We start from the raw sequence: 26,322 nt of genomic DNA, 5'->3' as shown, positions 1-26,322 counted from the left end.
CTCATCTCTGAGTTGTTTCTCTAAAAGTATATAAACAGTTTTATCTGCATGCCCTACCACCTCCTTGGGTGTCCATTTGTAAGAGTAAGAACTCAATATCACTGGTACTCGCACTGGTACCATGAGTGACTTTTCCCTGCACCTGTTAACTGCAGAAACTTGAATGTAAAGGGAGTGTCTTCAATAATCGCATCATGGAAAGTTGATTTAACTTCGTCTTTCACCTCATCTTCTGTCCAATCGGACTCTAAATGTAACCTTCCAACAAGCCTAAAAGATGCCAAAACATCTTTCTTGGTATAGGCACAATTCCATTCACTGACAATTCCCTGTAAGGTAGGCGGGAGTAACTTCGTGAATACTTTGCTTTTTCGTTTATAACTTTCTATCTACTGAATCGATTTTAACCAATGTTCGTTATGTTTAGCACGCACATATGTACTCTCAGCATACCAACTTACAAGAGATTTGAGCTTATTGCTGAAGAGATATAGCACTAAACATCTGGTGGTGTCAAAAAACGCGTTCAGGGGTAACTTCGTGAATTTACGTATTCTCGTGTTTCTCCCTATAGAGTCCACTATTGTTGTCAGAAAGAAGTTGCACACAATGCTTAGCTTGTTCCCCGTACTTTTCTACGCCGATAGAATTGAAGACAAGTTAGAGAACAATTTGTATGGATCGGATAATCAAATAGTGAGTTGAAATAGTGTAACTAGTATATTTGATCATGGGTCTTATTTTATCACTGTCAGTGTTGATATACATGCTATAAACATTTGGTACAACTTGGCTTTCTTCTGAGGCTTCCTTTTGTACCCTGCACACCAGTAATGGTACCACCTCCAGCAACCAGGGTGATCTCATCCTATCCATGCTCTCTGGGAATCTTCAGCCTCATCATCATAGTTGCCTCCACATCCTTGACAAGTGTTTTCATTATCCTTGTCTGCCTCCAGACCTATAAATAAAGTATATTTATTTGCAATTTTAACCATCACATTTAATTTTTTTCTTTTTGAACAAAGGCTTACCTTGAGATTCATCTGCCTTTCTTTTTCTTGTTCTTTTTGGCTTGGGCTGCTGTTGTGCGTAGTTCACAGCATTCACTTCTACATCTGCATGTGTATTGCATGTACGTTGTGTTTATGATTATGCACAAATTACCATGAGTCTTCTTTTTTCTTCCTTTTGTTGATGAACTATTCCCTGCACCTATGTGTTTAAACAGAAACAATCATATTTTGTCACTATGCAGTGTTTTATTTGCATGCCTTGAGTATCATCATCCTTTCTCTTAGACTTTTTTGGCAGGGAACTTGTCTGTGGTTCTGCATCTATATGTATGTGCAGAATTGATCAGTATATCACATCAATATGTACATTGGTTTTACAAGTGATATGGCTACCTTGTTCGTTGGTACGCTTTCTTTTTTTCCTTTGGCTTTTTGTTTGGCTTGTTTCATTTCTTCCTCTTCTTCAATTCTAGTAACTATTTCGTCTTTTGTTAAGGCCTCCCCATAGTAACTGGGCTTCACTCTTTTCTTGTCTTTGTCTTTGACTTTGTCATGTTGTTGTTGAAGATGTTTCGAAAAATATGCAACCACATGCAATTGCACTGGTGTCATATCATTACCACATTTCTTGCGTGCCATTTGTTGGCATGTAGTGGCAACTGCAGTTGATGAAGTAGAGCTTAAACTTGTCTCACTTGAACTTGTAGATGGTACTGAAATTGAAACTGAAGCAGGGCCTGACACAGACTCAAAGGGAACTGATGGAAGTAATTTTGAATTTACTGAATATGGAAATATTTGAACTGAAACTTGTCTTGAAAGATGAACTAAGGGTAGTGGCTTGTTACCTACCTCTCATACTTCCACGTCAGGATTAAATGGAACTTCGTAGATTTTTAAATACCACAGGGTAAGCATAGCATGCCCATAAGTAAAAGCAAACTAACTTTAGCACAGTTCTACCAATTGGAAACAGTGTACATACAATAATAATAATGAACGTCATAATAATAACAACATACCAGAATAGCTACAAGGTAAGGTAACTAGATTCAGGGGTGCACAACTACCTGAAACACAGATAGCTGGATCCCTGGAAAGACAAAAGCTACAACACACATACACAATTACAACATTAACTAAAAACAGTTAAAAGTTCCGTACGATCCCACAATTTTGACAAGCCAGCATTGAAGATCCTATATAACTCAATTAAATTAAATGCTGCAGTGTGTATATATATATTATGTGGTGACTATTCGAATTACCACTCAATGCTCAAAAATGCCCTTATTTTCAAAATTGATCATTGCACCACTCAAGCACAGCTACTATTGAAGGTGCAGCATTTAATTAAGTAATACAGTATATACAATGTAGTACTGTTACCACAAGTAAAAAAAGCATACTGGTATCAGCAAGGGTTGGTTGTGGCACCAAATTGCTTGACCTAAATACCTATCACCCGGTAATCCCAATATACCAAATTTGGGTATATCCATAGCTTGTGGCTTTGTACTATTAATTTATTGAATTAGTAATCAACTTAATCATAGCCACAGGACAAGGATACTTTCTAATCAATACAAGTTGGTCACTTACTTCAGACTTTTGTCACAGTTATGTGTACATTACTATATAAATATATTGTGCATTTCATGGTCTTCACTTGTGTTGGAGTTACGTATCCAAATATGGACAATTGGACATGCGATGTTAGCTCTACAATGTAGCCACAGAACAAAACACCATCTTCTCAGCAGATGTTGTCAATGTGTTACTTCACCAAATATGGTCATAACTCCATAATATAACAGCATATAAAAAGCATAAGTTTTGCTTGAGCAGTTATTACGAGATGGTTGTCACTCAAGATCAAGAATGATGATGATTCTCTGTGCTGTAACAAGTATAGTTCTACTGGCTACACTGACTACAGCTGCTGTAGATGATACCTGTATGAGATATGGATTAGACATTGATCAACCTGGAGCTTCTTGTAGTGACATATATCAAAAGAACCCCAGCATTCAGGACCAGTCTGGCTACTACCTCATCAAAACTGATCACTTGTTCCTTGCTCATTGTGAAATGGGAGATAATGGTTGGATGAAAGTTGCTGATTTTGATGCTAGCAGAGGAGATAAGTGTCCCACTGGATGGACTGATATCACAGTGAATAATATTCGTATGTGTCGATCTCCAAGTAACACAGCAGGTTGCTATTCTAGAACATTCCCTGTACATGGAACAAGCTATCGTAAGATACGTGGTAAACTCAGAGGTTACCAAAAGTATACTACTGATGGTTTTAATGGTGCCATTAGCATCAATGCTGCATATGTTGATGGAGTATCCATCACTATCGGTAACCCACGTAAGCATGTGTGGACTTTTGCTGTAGGAATAAGTGATGATCAAGATAATCCAGGGAATGTTTGCCCATGTGCTGCTAATCCTAAATCAGCTCCTCCTTCATTTGTAGGTGAACACTATTATTGTGAGTCTGGTAACACTGGACCATATGAGGACACTATCTACACAAGTGACCCATTATGGGATGGTGCCGGTTGTGTTCATCCCAACAACAATTGCTGTACTAACGTTGGATTACCATGGTTCATCAGAGAGTTTCCTATTGCTCAAGATGATGATATTGAAGTTAGGATCTGTACTAATTCAGATTATAGCAATGAAGCTGTCCTTGTTGACCAGCTGGAACTCTATGTACAATAGCACCCACATCAGAACAATGATGACTGTATAACAAAACAAGGTGTAATATACTATTGCTTTTCTTTGATAGTGTACATTAACATGTTTTTGTGTGTGTGTGTTTCTATTGATTATACATTGTTTTTCAGCATGACATCAAGGAGGCATGGTCAAAATTTAGTATCATAAGTATAAGGAAAAATTAGAAATTACAAAATTAGTTTATATTCACTGCAGGTGTCATGTGAGTCAGCCATATCCACATAAGTGGGTACTAGCAGTGTGATGTGAATTTTGGCAATAGCTTGTTAGTGCTAATGCTACCCAAAGTCACAGAAGCAGTGCTGCAGTGTTATGTACAGTCTGGCAGGAGCCTGTCAGTGCTAATACTTCCCTATATGCCCGAACAGTATCCTGTGTCAGAGTTAAGTGTGAGTATAGGCATGGCTGAATACAAGGTGGCAGGTGTGTGCCTGCCCATGATTCAGCATCTCCATCCTGACTAGTTGGGATGTGATAGTACGAGGACTCTAATAGGGTCTGCCTCCCTGTATACTAAGTGCATGATGCCTGATACACCCAAGCTATGTCAAAAGTCTGAAAATCCCCTTTGCCATTCAAGAGTACTTACCAAGCCATCTAATATGCATATAACTTCCTGATTTAAGTCCCAGCTTAAAGTTTTGGTTAGGCTTTCCCACGGCAGACAGAGTCCTTGTACAACTACCAAACCCACCACCACCAGACCATCAGATGATGGTGGTGGATAAACCAACCAGTATAGCCTGTGTGGGAGAAAGATTGGTGACAAGTATGTTAGAGGTGAGCAAACTACATTAACCAAATTGTGCACTTTTTCATAAAAGCAGGAAACTTTCCACATAAATAGTATCTAATCAAAAACAGCCAAGCTGTAAAAAAAGGTGCGGCCCCCATAAAGGCCATGGTGAAAAAAGATGTGAAATCTAAGGTGGCGGCCAAGAAATGGCTGTGATGGTAGGTTAATGGTTACATTTTAATAACGGCAATTCAGGTGAATTTTGTGCCACTTGGCCTTTATGGGGGCCGCACCTTTTTTTACAGCTTGGCTGTTTTTGATTAGATATCACTTCTTTTTGTATTTGTATACTGCAAAGCCGGCCTATGGCTGGCTTTGGGGCTTTTTTAACCCATGTGTTTTTATCTTTACCACAGGAAGAAGAAAAGAACTTAAAGAAGAATTTTAGTACTTTAATTATTTTTGATTTTATTAGTAATTATACAAATTATATACATATATTTATTACATGCTCATTATTCCCCACAGGATTTTTTTGCAGCTGATCTCTCTACTGGGTGACTTGAAATGTAGCTGAACTATATACAGGATGGTTTCTTTGTAGCTGAACTCTCTGTAACAGGTGATTTGTTTGCAGCTAAACTCTCTACATGGTGGTGTCTTTATAGCCGAACTCTCTACATGATGGTTTCTTTGTAGCTGAACTCTCTATAAGGTGACTTTGTCTAGCTGAACTCTCTACAGGGAGATTTTTTTGTAGCTGAACTCTCTGCAAGGTGATTTGTTTGCAGCTGAACTCTCTACATGATGGTTTCTTTGTAGCTGAACTCTCTACAAGGTGACTTCGTCCAGTTGATCTCTGTACGGGGTGATTTGTTTCTAGCTGAACTCTCTACAGGTGAATTGTTTGCAGCTAAACTCTCTACATGGTGGTTTCTTTGTAGCTGAACTCTCTACAAGGTAACTTCTTCTCTACAGGGTGATTTGTTGTAGTTGAATTCTCTACAAGGTGGTTTGTATGAGGCTGAACTCTCTACATGGCGGTTTCTTTGTAGCTGAACTCTCTACAGAGTGATTTGTTTGCAGCTGAACTCTCTACATGATGGTTTCTTTGTAACTGAACACTCTACAAGGTGACTTCTTCTAGCTGATCTTTCTACAGGGTGAATTGTTGTAGCTGAACTATCTACAAGGTAACTTCTTCTAGCTGATCTCTATACAGGGTGATTTGTTTGTAGTTGAATTCTGTACAGGTGGTTTCTTTGTAGCTGAACTCTGTACATGATGGTTTCTTTGTAGCTAAACTCTTTACAAGGTGACTTCTTCTAGCTGAACTCTCTACGGGGTAATTTCTTTGTAGCTGAACTCTCTATATGATGGTTTCTTTGTAAATGAACTCTCTACAAGGTGAATTCTTCTACCTGATCTCTCTACAGGGAGATTTGTTTGTAACTGAACTCTGTACAAGTGCGTTTTTGTGGGTGATCTCACTGCAGGTTGATTTGTTTGTAACTGAACTCACTAAAGGGTGATTTTGCTTGTAGCTGAACTCCTTGCATTGTATCTAATTTCTAGCTGATCTCTCTACAGGGTGATTTGTTTGTAGCTGATCTCTCAAGTTGATTTGTGTGTAGCTGATCTCTCTGCAGGTTGATTAATTTGCAGCCGATATCTCTACAAGGTAATTTGTTTGTAGCTAAACTGTCTATAAAGTGATTTATTTGTAGCTGATCTCTCTGCAGGTTGATTTGTTTTAGCTGAACTCTCTACAGGGTGATTTACTTGTAGCTGAACTCCTTACATTGTGACTAGTTTCTAGCTGATCTCTCTACAGGGTGATTTGTTTGTAGCTGATCTCTCTACAAGTTGATTTGTGTGTAGCTGATCTTTCTACTGGTTGATTTGTTTGTAGCTGATCTCTCTACAGGGTAATTTGTTTGTAGCTGAACTCTGTACAAGGTGCTTTTTTGTAGGTGATCTCACTGCAGGTTGATTTGTTTGTAGCTGAACTCACTAAAGGGTGATTTGCTTGTAGCTGAACTCCTTACATTGTGTCCAGTTTCTAGCTGATCTCTCTACAGAGTGATTTGTTTGTAGCTGAACTCTCTATAAGGTGATTTATTTGTAGCTGAACTCCTTACATTGTGTGTAGTTTCTAGCTGATCTCTCTACAGGGTGATTTGTTTGTAATTGATCTCTCTACAAGTTGATTTGTGTGTAGCTGATCTCTCTGCAGGTTGATTTGTTTGTAGCCAATCTCCCTATAGGGTAATTTGTTTGTAGCTGAACTCTCTATAAGGTGATTTGTTTGTAGTTGATCTCTCTGCAGGTTGAATTGTTTTAGCTGAACTCTCTACAGGCTGATTTGTTTGTAGCCGATCTCTCTACAGGGTAATTTGTTTGTAGCTGAACTCTCTACAAGTTGATTTGTGTGTAGCTGATCTCTCTGCAGGTTGATTTGTTTGTAGCCGATCTCTCTACAGGGCAATTTGTTTGTAGCTGATCTCTCTACAGGGTGATTTTTTGTAGCTGACCTCTCTTCAGGGTGATTTGTTTCTAGCTGATCTCTCTACAGGGTGATTTTTTGTAGCTGACCTCTCTTCAGGGTGATTTGTTTCTAGCTGATTGCTCTACAGGTTGATTTGTTTGTAGATGAACTCTCTACAGGGTAATTTGCTTGTAGCTGAACTCCTTACTTTGTGTCTAGTTTGTAGCTGATCTCTCTACAGGGTGATTTGTTTGTAGCTGAACTCCTTACATTGTGTGTAGTTTCTAGCTGATCTCTCTACAGGGTGATTTGTTTGTAGCTGATCTCTCTACAAGTTGATTTGTGTGTATATAGCTGATCTCTCTGCAGGTTGATTTGTTTGTAGCCGATCTCTCTACAGGTAATCTGTTTGTAGCTGAACTCTCTATAAGGTGATTTGTTTGTAGCTGATCTCTCTGCAGGTTGATTTGTTTTAGCTGAACTCTCTACAAGGTGATTGCTTGTAGCTGAACTCCTTACATTGTGTCTAGTTTCTAGCTGATGTCTCTACAGGGTGATTTTTGTAGCTGAACTCTCTTCAGGATGATTTGTTTCTAGCTGATCTCTCTACAGGTAGATTTGTGTTGATTTGTTCATTGCTGATCGCTCTAAAGGTAATTGATTTGTTGCAGTTGAACACCCTGCAAAGTGTTTTGTTTGTAGCTGATCACTCTAAAGGGTAATTTGTTTGTAGCAGAACTCTCTCCACAGTGACTTGTGTGTAGCTGAATTCTGTGTAACTGAATTCTCTAGAGAGTGACTTAATTGTAGCTGAATTCTCTACACAGTGCATGACTTGTTTATAGCTGAACTTTCTTCAGTGTGACTTGTAATGTTCTGAATCTCTATAGTGGTATATTTGCTTAACTCTCCACATGGTGACTGTCTTCTTGCTGAACTGTCTATAAGATTAACTGTTTGCAGCTGAACTCCCTACAGAATAACTTGTGTTGTAATAAAATTCTATAATGGAGTAAATAAATTAGCCGAATGCTCTATTAGGGTGACTGTTCTATTAGAGTATCTCGATCTCGCATTTGCTACACGGAGTTGGCTTTCGAATCATAACTCAGTGGTTTGTAATCCGATTCTTCTATACTACTGCAAGGACTTTCTATGAAGATTATTCCAGCTATACACCGATTTTCAGCTCATTGCTCTAAGCGGTTTGCCTAGTAGGCGTGAAAATTAATACTTTTTTATTCATAAAAATTGATCGCGTAATTGTGACACAGGTTGGGTTTTGTGTCATATCTCCGTGGTCTTTATCTCGATTCTTTTCAAACCACCAAAAGGCACTCCTACGATGGTTACTCCATCTACATAGCAATTTTCAACTCATTCCATGAAGCGGTTTACCCTGTAGGCGTGACAACAAATCGATCTTGTTTTATGCGAATAATCGGTCATAACTCCTGAACCATTCATCGGATTTGTACCAAATTTGATGCTAGGATTCGCCTTTGGACTCCCTTTCTGTGTGCCAAATTTCAAGGCGATCGGAGTACGCGTTTGCTTGTTATAGCAATTTTTGCAAGTGTGCGAAAAGACGAAGAAGAAGAATAAGAAGAAAAAAAAAACGAAGAAAAAAAACGAAACTTTGGCAGCTCGTATCTCGGAAATGGCTGGAGCGATTTCCTTCAAATTTGGAATGTAGACTCCCTTGGCTGGCGGGCAACTGTGTAGCAAATTTGGTTCCAATCAGATAAGTGATCACCGAGATACAAAGGTGTGAAAATGACGTTTTCGTTCTTCCTGTCAATATACTCACGGTGTGGCGCGCCGGCTTCTTGGGCCGCACGACACACTACCGTGTGTCTTGATTCCTCATGACATGCATTTTTTGATATAATTCCATCACAAATTTGACCTTTGATGATCTTTATGGCCATTTTTGCTCAGAAATTTTATCATTTCTGTCTTTATAATTGATGTGGTAAAATGTGGTACCAAAGTAAAAGTCTTGTTGAAAAAACAACTTGAATTTTAATTTAAGTTAATAAGGTGATTCCATTTTAAAGTAACGATTGCTTTTATTAGCTGCAAAATTCTCAGAGTTTACCTGCCCTTGGGATGCAAATTACTGTACCCATGGGGAGGTAAATTGTCTCAAATCTCAAAATTTATAGGTAATACAAATAATCATAACTTTGGAATGAAATCACCTATTAACTTCAAATAAAAACTAATAAGTTGTTTTGTTCAACAAGATCTTTATTTTGGTACCATGTTTTAACAAGTTGATTAATGCCTCAGGGAGATAAAGACAAAAATGATCAAATTTCTGGCAAATCTGCGATGGCATTATATTAAAAAAATTATGTCATGAGGAGTACTATTTGTGTGGAAAGTGTCATGATTTTATAAGAAAGTGCACAATCTTCACATTGCGCCGCTATTCCATAGATAGTATGGTATGTAGAATATACTGTCTAAGTTAACTGTTACTGTGAAAAAAATAGTCTCAGCAGTTGACAGCTGGGAGCCTGGGACGATTATCAAGGCCGTGTCAATTTCAATTTTCTGTGAAGCCAGATCCCATGGTGACATATATAATAATGCTATATAGTCTATTAATTTTTCTTGGAACTTTACTTATGCATCCTTATACACAAACGCTCACAAGTGTTTTCTACCAATTGGTACATTCATACTACATTTAAAACCATTAAACCATATTATGATATAATTTGTATAGACACAATCCTTGGAGACTATAGTCACTTGCTCTATCAGTCAAACCATCTGTCTTATCCTGTGGTTTATAATGGAAAGTAGTTCAAGATTTCAGTTTAATTTCATATATGTACACATGATGTCTTAGACCATATCACCTCTTACTGTCATCATGCAATGACTGAAACAATTTTTGAAGATTGGTAAAATACCATACCACATGCAGAATATTTCCATGAGTTTACTCTATTCAAAGTTTTTAACAATTAAGTTTGATAACCAGTCATCCTATGAGGACTATAAGTCTAGTGCCATCTATCAAAAATTCCTTTCCGCCAACTTAGGAATATGACTACCAGATAATCACAACATGTACTCAGAGGATATCATAATGAACAACACACGAAACTCAAAATGTTTATATTTTACACTTTTCTGATGATGTAGTGTGATTCTGACCACATATCATATTTGTTATTTATGAAAGGCATGCACTTTTGATGAAAAGTAATGTACAATTTTGCAAGAAACAAAGTGTAATCAAACTCATAACATCCGTAGAAGTGGTTTTAATGTTCGACACACTTCAGAGCTCTTTACATATTCCTATAAAGGAAACACTGTCACACCACATGTTACTGGAGTATATGTGTTTGGCTCACCAGCAAAGTGGTATCTCTACTTCTAACAGCTACCACTCCATTTTCCAGTGTAACAGGATCAACTACAATACAATAGGGTACACCAACCTCATCTGACCTGCAATGTAATACACTTGTAAAAAATTACAAGCCAGTTATACAGGTTCAGTAAGCACAGTGGAAGGAACTGCTAGTTAAACAAAACCACAGTCTACCAATCAATTAAGTTACATACAGCAAGTTATAAAATACTCTTTGTAGTTCTCATTGAGTGATTTGTTCACATCTTCACAAAACACAGTCTTCATTCTGTGTTGTCTCAGCTCTTCAGCCAAGTACTGCCCAAACTGAGGATGAACCAAATCATTTACTAATGGACAACCATTGATACAGCTACATACCACACATAGCTTGTGCTCAGATGGTGTAGATGGAATAACAGCAACCTTGACAGGTGCCAACAAAGGATATATACACATCACCTGTAATGTAACATATGTACATGTAGATAGCAGATGCAAGCTAATTAAAATTGCATCAGTGATTTAAATATTGTAACTCTGAACATTGGCAAATAGTATTTACATGTTTAGATAAGCAAGATCCTTTACCTACATCAAGAGACACATGTTAGTATATAGTGTGACCAGGAAAGTTGGTGTACCACACCAGTCTATTGTTAACAGGAAGAACAAAAGTATGTATAATTTTCATACATAAGTTTATGAAGCTCTGTACTTCCTTCTTTAAACAAGAAGAGTGCAAAGGCTGTCCACCTTCAATAGTACACATACTAAGCTTGAGTAAAACATTGCTAGAAATTCTATACAATATGAGCCCTCAGAATGGGTACAAACAATGGACTTGGGGACCATGCAAGGACCAGTGACATGAAAGCATCTAGGACTTTTGACTTCATGATGTTTAAACACTTTTTATATCCATAGGTTGACGGGAGAACCACTTTTTTCTATCACAATACCACTGGTTGTAAATATGAGTGGCAAGCACAAATCAAAATACCAAACAAGTCTTTGACCACAATCTGTGCCAAAGGAGTTTTAGGTACCACATTGAGTGTGGTTGAGCTGCTTGTGCTAGCAGCTCAGTATAGACCCTTTCTAAGTAGGTGCTTAAATTGATTTGTCGAGCTGTAAAAAAGCATGTTACCCCTAAGGTAAAAGAAGTTGGGAATCAAAGGTGGCGACTAAGAAATGACTGTGATGGTAGGTTAATAGCTAAATTTTATTAATGACAATTCAGGCGAATTTGTGTTGCCTCCTTCACGGATTTGGCATCAAATTCACCAGAATACACTCTTTCCAAAGTCACTGCTTAGCAACACCTTTCCAACATTTTGATTGGGGCCACTGTCAACAATCACGATTGCGCTACATAGAAATACAGTGGTGAAAACAGCTCGAGCAGAGTAGTATTGTTAAAGGACAGGCCATGGAAGTCTTCGAGGTTGCAAATTAGTGTTCTAGTTAGAGGCAGGTGGTTATAACAGGGCTGAACAAGGTGCGAAACATCGACAACACTAATTTCCTTGCCTGCCTGTACAAGAAGCTATTATATAGCATTTTAGTCTGGGTAATCATTAGTACTGTATTGGTGATAGTAACTGTAACAGTGGCTGACCTCCCACATGCTATTTAACAGCTTCTTGTACCAGCGGACAAGAAATTTAGTGTTGTTCAGCCCTGATAACCACCTGCCTCTAACCAGAACACTAATTTGCAACCTCAAAGACTTCTATAGCCTGTCCTTCAACAATACTACTCTGCTCGAGCTGTTTTCACCACCGTATTTTATGTAGCGCAATCGTGATTATTGACAGTGGCCCCAATCAAAATGTTGGAAAGGTGTTGCTAAGCAGTGACGTATTTTTGGAAAGAGTCTATTGTCATTATTAAATGAATTGTCATTATTAAAATTTTCCCCATTAACCAATCACCACAACCATTTCTTGGCTGCCACCTTTGACTTCACACCTTTCTTTTACCCTAGCATTTGGGGGCTGCATACTTTTTTACAGTTAGGCTGTTTTGGTATTGTTATGTAGCTGAATTCCATGGTGATATAATCTACAGGGTGACCTGTTACATTGCTGAATGCTCAAATAGAGTAACTCACCAGTGTAGCTGAATGGGTGACTGTACTATTAGAGTCTCGATCATACACTTACTACACGTACTTGGTTTTCACATTATAACTTTTTGGATTTTAATTAGTGCATAAACAAACATTGACCTCAAACTTCAAAGGTTTGGATGCAATCTTCAAAGCTTTGATGAGTATTGCATGTAGCTACAGTTATTCAGTTGGTAATTACATAATTTAACAAAACAAGAGTTATAGGTTTTGACAATTTAATTTGTTGTTTAGGATTCTGTTGGTAAATAAACTCATCCCATTGGCAACTAAATTTGCCAATTTCGCACTATAATTTGTCTGTGTATCTAACAACATTGGCAGCTGGAGAAAGCACAAACACAAGATGTATACTTGCTGCTACAAGACCTTACTCAAGTACAACTGTAGTGACAAGAATTCTTCCTATACAGCTTGTTTGGCAGTATGTACAACTGCATTTTGCCATTAGTGGTCCACTCATGGTGCAAGCTAATTAGCTTGTCAGACCAATAGGCAGTGGAGACGGGGAGGCATGGCCCCTCCCACTTTTGTGGGACAAAGTTTGTAAGAAAAGATCTAGATACTCTAATAGAACAGTCACAGTATTCAGAACAGTGAAGCAAGCTATTTTGCTATGTGTAGTTATAAATAAGAAGATATAGTTGGTGGAGGGCAGCTATTGTAAGCAAGTAGTTACCTTTTTTTTGGTCAAGCTTACAGCTGCCTCACTCCTTGGTCTGTTTCACCGCCTGTGTCAGACAACCAGTGGCTTTGCATACTGCTAGCTTCAAGCATAACTTTTAAGGTGAAAATGGTCACCTCATGATGAATTGCCAGATTCTCACAATCTTCTGTGGTAAACTCAATTACCAATGTGAGCCAGTTTGTATATATGCTTATTTGAACATCGCTTATGCCATTCGAATGATGCATCCTTTGAATCATTGAACGAATGAGTATACACTGATATATGCACTACGTTTAATCTATACCAATGGAAAGCCACCAAAACCACCAAAAAGTACTCCCACAGTGGTTAATCCACCCATAAACTGATTTTCAACTTATTCCATGAAGCAGTTTACCCTGCATATAATAGAAGTTCAATCTTTCAAGGTCATATCCTCATTGGATATGTGGTACTAGGATTTGCATTTATAGCCACTTTAAGTGTGCCAAATTTCAGCTTGATCAAAATTACGCCTTTGTGTTTTATAGTGATAAAAGTGTGCAAAAAGAAGAAGCACAAGTAGATGAAAAAAGAAGATAAACAACCAAAACTTTGATTGTTCCTATCTTGGGATTAGCTAAGGCGATTCCCTTCAAATTTGGGATGTGGACTGCCATACCAGGTGGGCAACTCTACTACAAAATTCATTCCATTCAGAAAAAGGATCACAGAGCTACAAATGTATGAAACTTATGTTTCCTTTCTTCCTGTCAATTTACCCACGGCGTGGTGTGCCAGCTTCTGGGCTGCATGACATACTACCGTGTGCCTTGATCAGTGCTACAGCAGAGCATATGGAGAGTGTTATAGAAAGATATATTAGTATGCAGTCTTCACTATACATACATCATTCACTTACTGTGACCAGCTTTCCTTGTTCTTCTCTTTCCATTTCTTTGTAGCCATCAAACAAATAAGCCTGTATACCTACATGACACAGAGTAATTTACGAACAAATTCTAAAGCCTGAATACACACATGTGATACTCACCTTTATCAAGCTGAGCAGAAGCCTGTACTAGGGAAGGAATCCTAATATCTTCAGTAGAGTTTAACTGCTGGGGAGGAAATCACAGATAAAAAGAAAACCATAACTGTTGTTACAGCTCATTTTAGAACGACTTTTGGGCCACATATGTCAAATGACCCTGGAGTAGGTGAATATCCTAAGCCTATTTGGTCACCTGAATGACACATGGCATTTAGGTATTCTCAAGAAACTAGATACAATTAACCATTTCAACCTTAGCACAGCCATAGGGTAGAATGCTCTATTCAGCTCAAGGGAGAGGCTTACACTGTTATTGTTAACTACACAAGTAAACATGTTATTGTTTAACTACATACTTACGTAACCACATGCAAACTTTAGTAATAAGTTTGGATGGTGTAATAATTTACACAATCATTACCTGATGATAGATATTTTCAGAAGAGCAGATGATCTTTTCAACTTCTCCCTTACCCCAGGGAAACTGATACTATACAAAGAAACACAGTAACTGTCAGTAAAAGGTACAGTGTGATATAGAGAGACTATGTGTACATGTGAATATATGCGGGTATGCACATTACACCCACACACTACACATGTATTTAAACTATGCACATGCACTACACATAACAGCACAGACAATCATACCTCCACATACGCACATACCCAAACGAACAAACTAACACAAAACACAAACTGTACTCACCTCTATAGTACTTTCATGGTTAATAAATTTACTTGATGAGCTTTTGTTTTGATCAATCAATTGAAAATTTTCTGGCTTATTCGCAAACTGTCAATAACATTACATAAATTATCAGTATTCTACCACTACTGTCTACTGTACATGCTGCAAAAGCATTATAAAATTTTGAATTAATAGTTGATGTCTTATTTCAATGCCAATATCAAAAGTGGTTCAAAGATTCGACAAGGAATGCACCAGGGTGCTTCCCCTTGTAATTTTTTGGCAGTTAGTAGCAACTGGATAACTTTCTCAAGTCGTTGGGAGCTCTTCTACTTCACTTAATTGGGTCATTCCATGTCAAATCACCAAGGAATTGTAGGGTCACCTCTCGGATTTTGATGAAATTTGGTGTGTTTGTAGTACTTATGGTGATCATCACCTATACAATTTTTTAGCTCCATACACTACATGGTTTCTACATGATTTATGACCACAAATACTTTGAATATTTCATGAAAAATTGGTCCACCTTGAGTTACAGAATCAACTGTAGCTCATCACTCTGTTAATATTTTAAAATAGAACTTGCAGGGATCAAAAACTGTTAATTGACCTTTCAAGTAATCCATAAATTATGGGATATCAACTTAACTAAGGTTTTAAAAAGCTCCATTAAAAACTTTAATCCTTGATATTTCAAAAAGTGCTGCTTCAAATTCTTTGAATTTTGAATAAGAATTTGGTCATGGTCTATTGTTACTAAAATTTTGTGGTGGGGTCACAGTGTGTTCAAGAGATATACTTTAATATGTTATGGTATATACGTAGTGGAATTTTATAGTCTATTATTGCTATATGGGAGTGTACACCTCTAATAACCACTCCTGATAAGGCCATGCCAACTTTGTCTCCAAGGTGTCCAAGTACAGTGCAACCTGTATTAGTGACCACCTGTATTGAAAGACCTGCAATTTATTTACTGTACAGGTAATTCCATATCAGTTCACCAAAGTTTTGCTTATGGCCTCAGAATTGGATGAAATTCGGTGTGTGGGTAGCTCAAATGGTCATGTGTCCCATAGGAATTTCACCCCATTGCTTGTATGGGTTCACAGAAATAGCCCATTCATCAAGTATTCTACTTTTTAATATTTTGATGTATTCTAAGCATCATAACTTGGGCATTTTTAAAAATGAATTGCACCACTTTAAAGCTAAAAGAATAAGCTTTCATTCAGTATATTTAACAGCTTAATTTGACAAAGTTGATAGCCACGTCTCCTAATCTTTGACCTTTGGCCTACCAAAAGTACTGATTAGAATTTGTGTGGATACTTGTCAGACATTCAACTGTTACTTGCAAAATTTTCAACTTGGGGTCTCTATGGGATTAGATAGGTAGCGGTGTGTACGGTATTATTGCCATGCAGTATTGCACACCTTGAAGCCCATACTGCTGATTTAGGTTTGTAGACACACAAAATCCTTTGATTCAACTGCAAGTTAAATGCACGCATAAACAAGTTGTGACAAAGGCATGTAATACAAGTTTATTATCGTGGTGATACAGTGTGATGCTGTTTGGTAGCAAGTCATTTCTTTTTTTGTCAAAGAGTACACACAACCACTTCTTGTCCTTGGGTTTCTATGAGAGTTAGAATGTCATCCATTGGTATAGTGTGGATATTCTGGGGCTCTGGGTACTTGAATGAGTTTGATGGACCATGCGGATGTAGAAACGTCAGCTTCACTTCCTTACTAGTGTCACTGCAAACTTCAAGCACACAAGCTAACTACCGATTCTTTTCATATAAACCAGTAACAAACCCAGCAGTCAATTCTGGTGGAACTTCATTCTTTGCTAGAGCAACTCTCTCTTCCCTAGAAACATCAGATGATGAGTAAAATTTTACTTCCACTGTGCTACCTGAGATTGGCACAAAAGAGTCATACCGGGGATTGTACATAAGAGTTGAAAGCGACGTTCCAAATTACTGTTCTCTCACATAATCTTCATTGCTACAATACCCAAAGTAACAGTCAAGCTCAATTTAACAACTGATGTGGTGTCATTAACTGATCATCACACTGCCTTTGCAAGGTATATAAGCTGGCTACATTTGAAAACTATACATTGCAGCACAAAGGTGGTCTTTCAATAAAGGTGGTCACTAATACAGGTTGAACTGTACTTGGACACCTTCATTGTGGAAGACAAAGTTGTTATCAGGAGTGGTTATTAGAGGTGTACACTCCCATATAGCAATAATAGACTACAAAATTCCACTATATACCACAACATATTTAATTATATCTCTTGAGCCCATCGTAACCCCACCACAACAATTTTATCAACAATAGACCATGACCCAATTATTATCCACTAAAAAGTTCAAACAATTTGAAGCAGCACTTTTTGAAATATTAAAGATTAAAGTTTTCATGAAGCATTTTAAAACCTTAATTAAGTTGATATCACATAATTTATTGATTACTTGAAAGATCAATAACAGTCTTTAATCACTGAACTTTTTATTTTAAAATATTAACACAGTGATGATCTACAGTTGATTTTGTAACTCAAAATGGACCAATTTTTCATGAAATATTAAAATATTTGTGGTCATAAATCAGAAACCATGTAGTGTATGGAGCTAAAAATTGGTATGGGTGATGAGCACCATAGGTACTACAAAAGCACTAAGTTTCATCAAAATCCGAGTGGTTACCCTACCATTCCCTTGTTGATTTGACATGGAATGACCTTTTTGCTTTCTCACGACATAGAGATAGGCACTACGTACTACCTGTTGAGCACCCACATGGAGAAATTTTGATGAATGAATTCCAATCCAGATTTTTGCTATGCCAGAACTTGGCTACATAGCATTATAGCTAAAATTATGTAGAAAGGAAGACATACTGAAGTGTGGCAAGCAGACTAGCATGTGAAGCATATCAAGCTAGAGAGTTTGGGGACATTCCCCCATGAAAATTCTTGAAAGTTAGACCCCTTGACAGTGATATTATATTGCTACATGATTGGGTGACTGCTCTATTTGACCAGTGTCTGCAAACCTCAGAATACCCCCCTTCACGTGACGCCACGCTTGGCTAGGGTCTTTCTCTCTCCGTAAAAGAAGAGTCTGAGACTAGGGATTTGCGTTACTAGTGATTTTCTGAATTATCTAACATCACACAGTAGAATCTACTCGTTGAAGACAGTTGGATTTAAGGATATCACCAATGGGAAGCACTATTTGGAATGCCCAAGACGAAGGGAAACGGGAGAGAAGAACAAGAAGGCCCCGGGTAAACCCTACGAGGTTCCTACACCAAGGCCTTCCGTCTCTCAGAAGGACGCTGATCAGGATGAGTTATATACATGTGATAAGTGCAAGGGTTCTAGTGAGTATGTCCTACAGTGTGAATGTTGTTGTTCGTGGTTCTGCAATGTATGTTGTGATATCCCTGAGGATCTCTTTAATGGTATCTCTGGTATCAAGAGCCTCCACTGGTTTTGTACTGGCTGTGATGGCTCTGTAATGGGTATTATTAGTAAGTCCACTGGCAGTGGCTCCATTGGCGATGTTATTGATTCTGCCATTCATAAATCACTGGACAAAGCCATGGGCCAGTTTATCGAAGTCCTAACAGAGAAAACAAAACAATTTCAACAAGCTATTCAGACGTCTATACCTACTGTGGAAGCTATGGATGCTTCTGATGTTCCATCCGGCTCAGCTCCGGCTCCAATTCCAGCTCACTGAAGTGTTGTTGCAGCAGTTGATGAGTATGTGGACAGGGAAAGGCGCAAAAAGAATCTCATTATCCATAATCTCCCTGAGCCTTCAGATTGTCCTGATACTCAACGCTTAACTAATGATCTTCAACAAGTTTCCAGCTTGTTAACTTCTGAATTTGGAGTGCCTGAGAATGTTGCATCAAAGCCAACTAGGCTGGGGGCACCTAAAGCCAACAAGCCCCGCCTATTGAGAGTAGAAATTGGGGACCTAGCTGCTAAAAGAGAAATACTTAGAAATGCTACCAAGCTTCGTGCTAGCTCTAAGTGGAGTAATGTGTATGTTTCACCTGACTTAACACTAAAAGAACGTGAGCAAAGCAAACAACTGCGTGAAGAGTTGAGAGCCAGGAAAGCATCAGGAGAAAAAGACTTGTACATTAAGTTTGGAAGGATAGTGCCACGTCCACCACGTTTGGTGGGCGGCACTCAAAAATGACTTCAGGATAGTTCCTTCAATGCGTCAAGAAACCTAAAAGTACTCTATACTAATTGTGATCAATTATTAAATAAATTTGATGAGCTAAATTCAACTATTGATTTAGATAAACCTGATATCATACTGTTAGTTGAAGTCATACCTAAAGCATTAAAGGCCCCAATCCTATCTCTTAGACTTCAAATTCCCAACTACACTTCCTATACTAATTTTAATCCTGATGTACCTTTACAAAACAGCCCTAGAGGAATAATCATTTATATTACTGATTCACTCAATTCTAAGGAGGTATCATTTACTACTGAATTTCAAGAGCAGTTGTGGGTTAAAATAGAGTTATTAAACTACAGCTATTTACTAATTGGTACTATTTATCGTTCACCATCTACTGATCCCAATGTTAGCATATCCAAATTGTGTTGTGTATTTAAGGAGGTTTTAGAGTCAAGACCACCATATTTATTGATAGCTGGTGACTTTAATTTGCCTGGCATTGATTGGAGTGATGATAATTTTTCTGGCAATTCGTATGAGCAGGAATTCTATGATACAGTACAAGAATGTGTTTTATTTCAGCATGTTAATGAGCCAACACGTTTCAGACCAGGTTCATCCCCCCATGTACTAGACCTAGTACTTACCAATGAAGAGAACATAGTAAAATCCATCAAATATTCTTCTGGGCTGGGGTTGAGTGATCATTTGTGTTTGAATATTTCTCTTTCATGTTCTCCAATAACTATCAACCAGTCCAGTGATGTACTATCTTACAATTTTAATAAAGGGGATTATATGAAGCTTAAAAGCCTCCTTAACAAAACTGCCTGGTTGACGGAATTACAGGATCTAAATGTATGTCAGTCTTGGAATTTTTTTATGCAATGTTTTAAATCTGCTATGGAATGCTCTATCCCAAGGTACCATAAACCCCAATGTAGAAAATTACCATATACTAATCATAAAGTAATTGATCTTAAACATAAGAAGGAAACATTATGAAAAAGGTTCCGTAGAACTGGAAATCATTTGGATCATCTTAGGTTTACTGAAGTAAGAAATTCGCTTAGACGCCTTACACGTGACTTGAGATCTAAGTTCGAGATGAGAATTGCTAAGGAAGTGAAGACCAACCCTAAAGCTTTTTGGCGATATGTAAATTCTAAGGTCAGAGTTAAACCCTCCATTCCTACCCTGGTTGATGAGTCACTTAATGATACTGAAGCAGCAACTGATGAAGGTAAAGCGGAAATGTTGAACAAGTTTTTTTACCAGCACATTTACCAGAGAATCCATGGATAACATCCCTGAGTTTCAAGACCGTGACTTTGTAACTAGTCTCGATGGCATAGCAATTGATGTAGGCATGTAAAAGAAAAGTTGTGTGATTTAAATTCTAGCAAAGCTACTGGACCTGATGAGCTCCCCCCCAGAGTGTTGAAGGAAGCTGCTGCTGAAATAAGCATACCTCTGTCTATAATTTTTAAGAAGTCATTAAGCGAGGGTAGACTACCCCCAGACTGGAAAGTAGCAACTATTATCCCAATTTTCAAGAAAGGAAACAAATCTTCACCCTGTAATTACCGTCCTGTAAGTTTAACATCTGTTGTTTCCAAAGTTTTCGAATCTATTATTCGTGAGGGAATGTTAGAGCATTTGTTTAACAACAATTTGATGTCACCATGTCAACACGGATTCCTCCCTCGCAAGTCTTGTATGACACAGTTACTGTGTGCACTTGATGATTGGACAGAGACTTTGGACAGTGGTAATTCAGTAGATGTTTTGTACCTTGACTTTAAGAAGGCTTTTGACTCTGTTCCTCATGAAAGGTTGCTCAAAAAGATTTATGCATATGGTTTTAGAGGTGATCTGTTTAATTGGATACAAGACTTTTTGAAAGGACGCAGACAAAGAGTTTCTGTGAATGGTTCAATGTCTGGTTGGAGTGATGTAATAAGTGGAATACCTCAGGATCAGTCTTGGGTCCTCTCTTCTTTGCAATTTTCATCAATGATCTGCCATCATTATTAAGGAATAAAGTTCTTTTATTTGCAGATGACACAAAAATATATTCCAGCATTAGTCGTGCTAACCCAATATCCTCCCTGCAAGATGATATTAATGCTTGCATTGAATGGTCAGTAATGTGGCAGTTGCCTTTCAACATTTCTAAATGTAAAATACTACATATAGGTCAGTTTAATGCAAGATATTGTTATAAGATGGATGGGATGGATATTGTTAAGGTAAATGAGGAAAAGGATTTGGGGGTGTTGATTGATTGCAATCTCAAGTTTCATAGTCAGTGTTCGGCAGTGGTTAATAAGGCTAATAGACTTCTTGGCCTTATTAAACAGACCTTTTCGGATATTTCTGTAGATTCATTTACATGTTTATACAAATCAATAGTACGTCCTATTTTAGAATATGGTAACTTGGTTTGGGGACCTTACTATAAAACAGACATCCAAAAATTAGAAAAAATCCAACGGAAAGCAACTAGAATGATCAAATCTATAAGAAATCTTGACTACGAGGAACGATTGAAAGTACTTAACTTGCCATCATTACATTATAGACGTTATAGAGGTGACATGATTGCTGTCTACAATATGCTACATGATAAGTATGATATAGACCATTCTGATTTTTTTACTTTTTCACCCATTACCCATACCAGAGGTCATACATTTAAGCTATTTAAATATTTTTCAAGAACAGATGCCAGGAAATATTTTTTTACAAGAAGAGTTGTTGAACCATGGAATAATTTACCCCAAGAAGTAGCATGTGCAGCATCAGTTGATGATTTTAAGAAATTGATTGACCAATATTCATCTAACACTATGTATAAATGTATGTAATTAGTCTACTTGTACTTTTTTTACCTGTTGATCAGGTGTAACAGGCTGTTTAGCCTTATAAATTACCTGTAATAAATAATAATTGAGTCGCATCTGGCCCATTTTGCTTGTCTACTAGCTAAAGTGCTAAAATAATGGATTTAGAGACATAGTTATATACTTTCCCTGGAATGCTGTGATAGTTCACTGATTGGTTGAGTATTCCCATTCATCATCATCATAGAAGCTGTTAAATGTCTTGTGCTCAGTAGTCATTTCAACCACCAGTTCACTTGCCTGTTTCTGTCTACATTACACAGTATATATGACATGTAGTGAAAATGCTAAGGAATGAGATTTTTTGCAATGTAAAATTAAAAGTCTCCATCACCACACTCTGCTGATGGCTCATCTGGAATCATCTTTGACATTTCCATAAACAACTTATAGCTGGCACCGCGAGTATTGATGAGCTGACCACTTTAGCCACATGCACTACAGAGCATATAAAATGAATAGAGCAACCACAAATTATGTTCATGATGAAGCTATTCACAAGCATATTGTCTGCAGTATCATCAAAACCTAAAAGCATTCACTCAATGAATTTTCTGATTACTTACATTTTTGCTGACAAACCAAGGCTGGACCTACTTGTTATTTTATGTAATTATGTATACTTGTACCTACTAAGTTATTGTACATTGTATTACTGGAGCTGTGATGTTTCAGTTCCCTGGGATACCATCAGCAACAAGCTGCTTATCCCAGTTACAATCAATCAATCAATCAATCAGCACTTCTTTGTGATCAGTGTGAATGTCATAAAAGAGCTGATGCTTCTTGATATTACGGACAATGGCATGACCATCTTGAGCTAGCTTGTGAGCTATCTTCTTTACTGTGAGCTAGGCTACTTACACAGCATTACAAAGTAGTAAATGACTGGTGGCAAAGTAATCCTGAATTGTCTCAGATTAAAACAACAAAATTTTATTGCATCAAGGTCAACTGCTCTATTAGAGTATCTCAATCACGTGATTCTTATGTTTGGTATATAGCCTATTTCATTAGACTATTTTTTGTAGTACTCTAATACAGCACACATTTTTTTCTGAGCACTTATAAAATGTACACAAATGTTCTAACAATCTAGAGTTTTCATAGATCTATGAAATTGTATTCTGTTGTAACTTCTGTTTATAAGGTAGAAAGTAAGTGAGGTGAACAACTGACAGCTGATGGTAAAGGGTTTAAGCAACTAGTTGTGGTTTGAACCTTGAACAATGTTTTTAGCACACGTTTTTTATTCCAGGTGACTGTTCTATTAAAGTATCTCAATCGCGTTTCTTTCACATGTTCGGTTTTTTCTTTATATTTCTTTAGCTAATACTCTCAATGCTTTCAAAATTACAAAAGGTTTGTGCTATGATGGTCAGCCTATGTGCACACCAAGTTTTAACTTGTTTCTGTCAGTAGTTTACCCTGCAGACGTGACAAAAAAATTGCACTTGGGAATTTTGAAAATCACTCATAACTTTTCACCAATCTGTTCACAAATTGAAAGACAAATATGCTCTTTATACCTTCCAAATTTGAAAAGAATTCAATCTAACTTGTGTGAATTATGGAAATATTTGTAGGTGGTGCAAAATTAATGCAGAAGACAAAGAAATATATGAAGAAAATAAGACAAATTTTGAGGGAGAATATTTCAAAGATGGCAGCACTGATTTAACTCAAATTTGATATGAACGATGTCCCACCTTGAGGGATGTTGCATAGAAAAAAACAACAGGCTATTTCATTGTAGAGGTACGAACGCGTGAAAACCGAATTTTCTTGGTTCCTGTAAAATACACACTTGTTTGTCACATGCCCAAATGAATTGGCTTTCCTTGGCCACATTAAGCTTCTCAGCATACCCCAAGAATGAAAGCAATAATCTACAATTCATGAGGTCTACTATCTCTAGTTGGTAAAGCACTTCATTGGCATCCAACTCCATGCAATTCAATTCAGCCACCCACATTCCATCTTTATGCAGTCATATCTAATGGCTCACTAACATGGAGGGCATAATGCATTCGCTACAGCTAAGGTGTTAGTGTCTACCAATATATGTTGCTACATACTCATAGTTTTTTCCACAATGTGTAGAACTCCTTCAAATCAAGATTGCAGAATGACATCTTCTTGCAACATGACATGATTAAATTTACTCAATAATTGTGGGACATTTTCAGATATTATAAACAACATTTGAAATAGATACATTTGGCTAAATGTACTTACTGCTGCACCACAGCTCCACACACAATTCTTATTAAAGTTTCAAACATGTGCTAAGAACTGCCAAACTTTAACAAGCAATACTGTTACATATTAATAATGACTATTGTATCATGTGCACTGATAACAATCTGTGAACACAAACAGTTTAAACAAAATGTCACGAGTCTCTTTGTACATTGTGCACATTGAGTTACTTCTGTTACAAGGTTTGTTTATGCATTATTGTGAAAATCATGCATTAAAAGTATTTCAGTTGACTATTACCCACCTACTGGTATCCATGCACAAGTCGTGAACTTGTCCCGATAAAAAAAGAAATCATGTTTGCTGTTGTGCCTACTAATTATCAGTATTCCATCATAACATTCAATTAAAATGTCAACCATAGTTATAACCTGCTACCTTCAATTTAATAGCTAGGTGTTACTTCTATACTCACAAAAAAAAACAATCAAACTTTTCCTTTCGCAGTTATCTCAGCTAAAATACCTTTAGCTGCTTCAGCTACTAATATTCTCTTCCTTATACACTCCCATACAGCAATAGACTTTGTATCTTCTCTAATAGTCTCCCACTTCTGCTTTAGTTTCCATAAAATTATATAAGTAGGACAAAATGAATGAATCACAAGTACTGTATAGTAGGGACCACAAAGGTTTGGGCGCGGCTCATGAAAAAACATCACCCAAAAACCAGCCTCACTTTTCCCTGACTACGAAGCAGTATTGCTTAGGTAAAAGTAAGCCCAAACAAGCCTTGAGATGACCCAAAATGCTTTCAATAAGTTGCTATGAAAAAATTATTAAACAGAATTTTCTAGTAACTGACTGACTGACTAATGCCTTCAGACAAGCGTAACTCGATAACGGCTAAGACTATGGGCTTGATTTTTCACTGTTTGACGTTGCTTCAGCCGGACATGTGCCTTTTGGCATACCACACGTACAATGCATTCTTCATGGACTTACCAGTGTCCTCCCATTCATCTTTGCTGATACAGTGAATGGTGTCGATTAGGTGGTAGCACGTGATGGCTTCCCTTTGTAACAGAAATTGTCTGTATTTTTCATAGTGGCTACTTTGATTGCAGAGGTACTTTTCGAACAGTTCTTGATTTGTAATGCTGTGTAACTGGATGAAAATAGCTGACAATGAAGTGTAGTGGATAAGACGATAGTTGATAGCTGGGGCGCGCGGCACCATTTCTTTCTTTTGATGTGGTATGCAAAAATTTTGGAATTTTCAACCAGAGTAGGGACCATAGCACATCAATAAAAAGTACTGAAACAAGCTGGAGTAGTGCATGATATTAAATCACAGTAAAACAATAAAAAGTGTTATATCCCTCCTCTCTCAAAATCTCAAACTTCTGGATAGCGGCAATCCATGAAAATTTTACCCTCGAAAATAACTTGCTACACATTATTGTTTCAGAATGCGATCACATAATATACCCTCCTCCTCCTAAATTTGAATTTTGTGTGCTTCTCGTACTTATTGCACCACAAACCACTATCTACTACTAGAACACTTTAGTGTGCTTTTACACACCTTCCTCCACCATCTTAATCGTTGCTTCTGCCATGACATGTAACAGTCAAGTAGTTCACTATGGCTGCAGAAATAGCTCAACGACATTTCTTCTGTCTCCACAACACTAGTATGTACATTATGTACAAATAACATAGCACATGTACAGCTTATTACACACATACACAGGTGAGATATTTATGGTCACTGAAGTTGAAATTTAGTATATGATATCAGGAAGTGTCTCTAACCTGTTGAACTAAGCTTCATAATTGTCTAGTAGTATAACCTGTTCACGTTTTATGTACCTCATACTGATTTCTTTAGGGCACGCAACATACTACTTTCGAGTTCACAATTATCTAGTGTCCATGTCAAAAAGTTGTGACTTGAGTCAAAATGACTGCAAAGATGTGAAAGTCAACAAATTTTAATATTTCGTCATTTCTAAAAGAATCATAAATCATAACCATTAGTGTTTCAGTGATAATCAGATCGGTATCGAATATTTG

The 26,322-nt window shown here is 37.4% G+C and overlaps 2 protein-coding genes and 1 long non-coding RNA gene across 5 annotated transcripts; 1 reads left to right on the top strand and 2 right to left on the bottom strand.

Annotated features, from left to right (window-relative positions):
• Positions 1 to 752: 752 nt before the first annotated feature.
• Positions 753 to 1,224, bottom strand: LOC136248265 (uncharacterized). Its single transcript, XR_010697743.1, has 3 exons — positions 1,168 to 1,224; positions 1,035 to 1,112; positions 753 to 961 (listed from the first exon to the last, which is right to left on the bottom strand). It is a non-coding gene; the product is annotated as an uncharacterized lncRNA (long non-coding RNA).
• Positions 1,225 to 2,615: 1,391 nt separating this feature from the next.
• LOC136248264 (uncharacterized) lies at positions 2,616 to 3,847 on the top strand. The gene has a single exon (XM_066040063.1). It carries the CDS (start codon positions 2,898 to 2,900, stop codon positions 3,750 to 3,752), a length of 855 nt encoding a protein of 284 aa, XP_065896135.1. The 5' UTR covers positions 2,616 to 2,897; the 3' UTR covers positions 3,753 to 3,847.
• Positions 3,848 to 10,093: 6,246 nt separating this feature from the next.
• LOC136250896 (DNA polymerase subunit gamma-2, mitochondrial-like) lies at positions 10,094 to 25,933 on the bottom strand. Of its 3 annotated transcripts, none has more exons than XM_066043237.1 (9): positions 25,832 to 25,933; positions 14,920 to 15,006; positions 14,632 to 14,700; positions 14,211 to 14,277; positions 14,079 to 14,146; positions 10,755 to 10,835; positions 10,606 to 10,700; positions 10,375 to 10,471; positions 10,094 to 10,318 (listed from the first exon to the last, which is right to left on the bottom strand). In XM_066043237.1, the coding sequence occupies exons 1-9, from the start codon at positions 25,916 to 25,918 to the stop codon at positions 10,259 to 10,261; spliced, it is 711 nt and encodes a 236-aa protein (XP_065899309.1). In that variant the 5' UTR covers positions 25,919 to 25,933; the 3' UTR covers positions 10,094 to 10,258. The 3 variants fall into 3 exon arrangements, with proteins under 3 accessions (XP_065899309.1, XP_065899310.1, XP_065899311.1); XM_066043238.1 differs by having other exon boundaries at positions 14,211 to 14,274; XM_066043239.1 differs by having other exon boundaries at positions 10,206 to 10,332.
• Between the last annotated feature and the right edge of the window lie 389 nt (positions 25,934 to 26,322).

Source organism: Dysidea avara, chromosome 3 (assembly GCF_963678975.1).
Source record: "Dysidea avara chromosome 3, odDysAvar1.4, whole genome shotgun sequence".
In the NCBI taxonomy this organism is placed as follows: Eukaryota; Metazoa; Porifera; class Demospongiae; order Dictyoceratida; family Dysideidae; genus Dysidea; species Dysidea avara.
The sequence above is the reverse complement of the archived record's forward strand: the minus strand, read 5'-3'. Positions and strand labels throughout refer to the sequence as shown.

Excerpts from the sequence above, each read along its gene's own strand:
- LOC136248264 (XM_066040063.1), top strand. The coding sequence starts at position 2,898 with ATGATGATGATTCTCTGTGCTGTAACAAGTATAGTTCTACTGGCTACA.
- LOC136250896 (XM_066043237.1), bottom strand. The coding sequence starts at position 25,918 with ATGTCGTTGAGCTATTTCTGCAGCCATAGTGAACTACTTGACTGTTAC. Across the intron at positions 14,701-14,919 it reads ACCATGAAAGTACTATAGAG|TATCAGTTTCCCTGGGGTAA; the intron begins GTGAGTACAGTT and ends TTCTTTGTATAG. Across the intron at positions 10,472-10,605 it reads CTCAATGAGAACTACAAAGA|GTCAGATGAGGTTGGTGTAC; the intron begins GTATTTTATAAC and ends ATTACATTGCAG.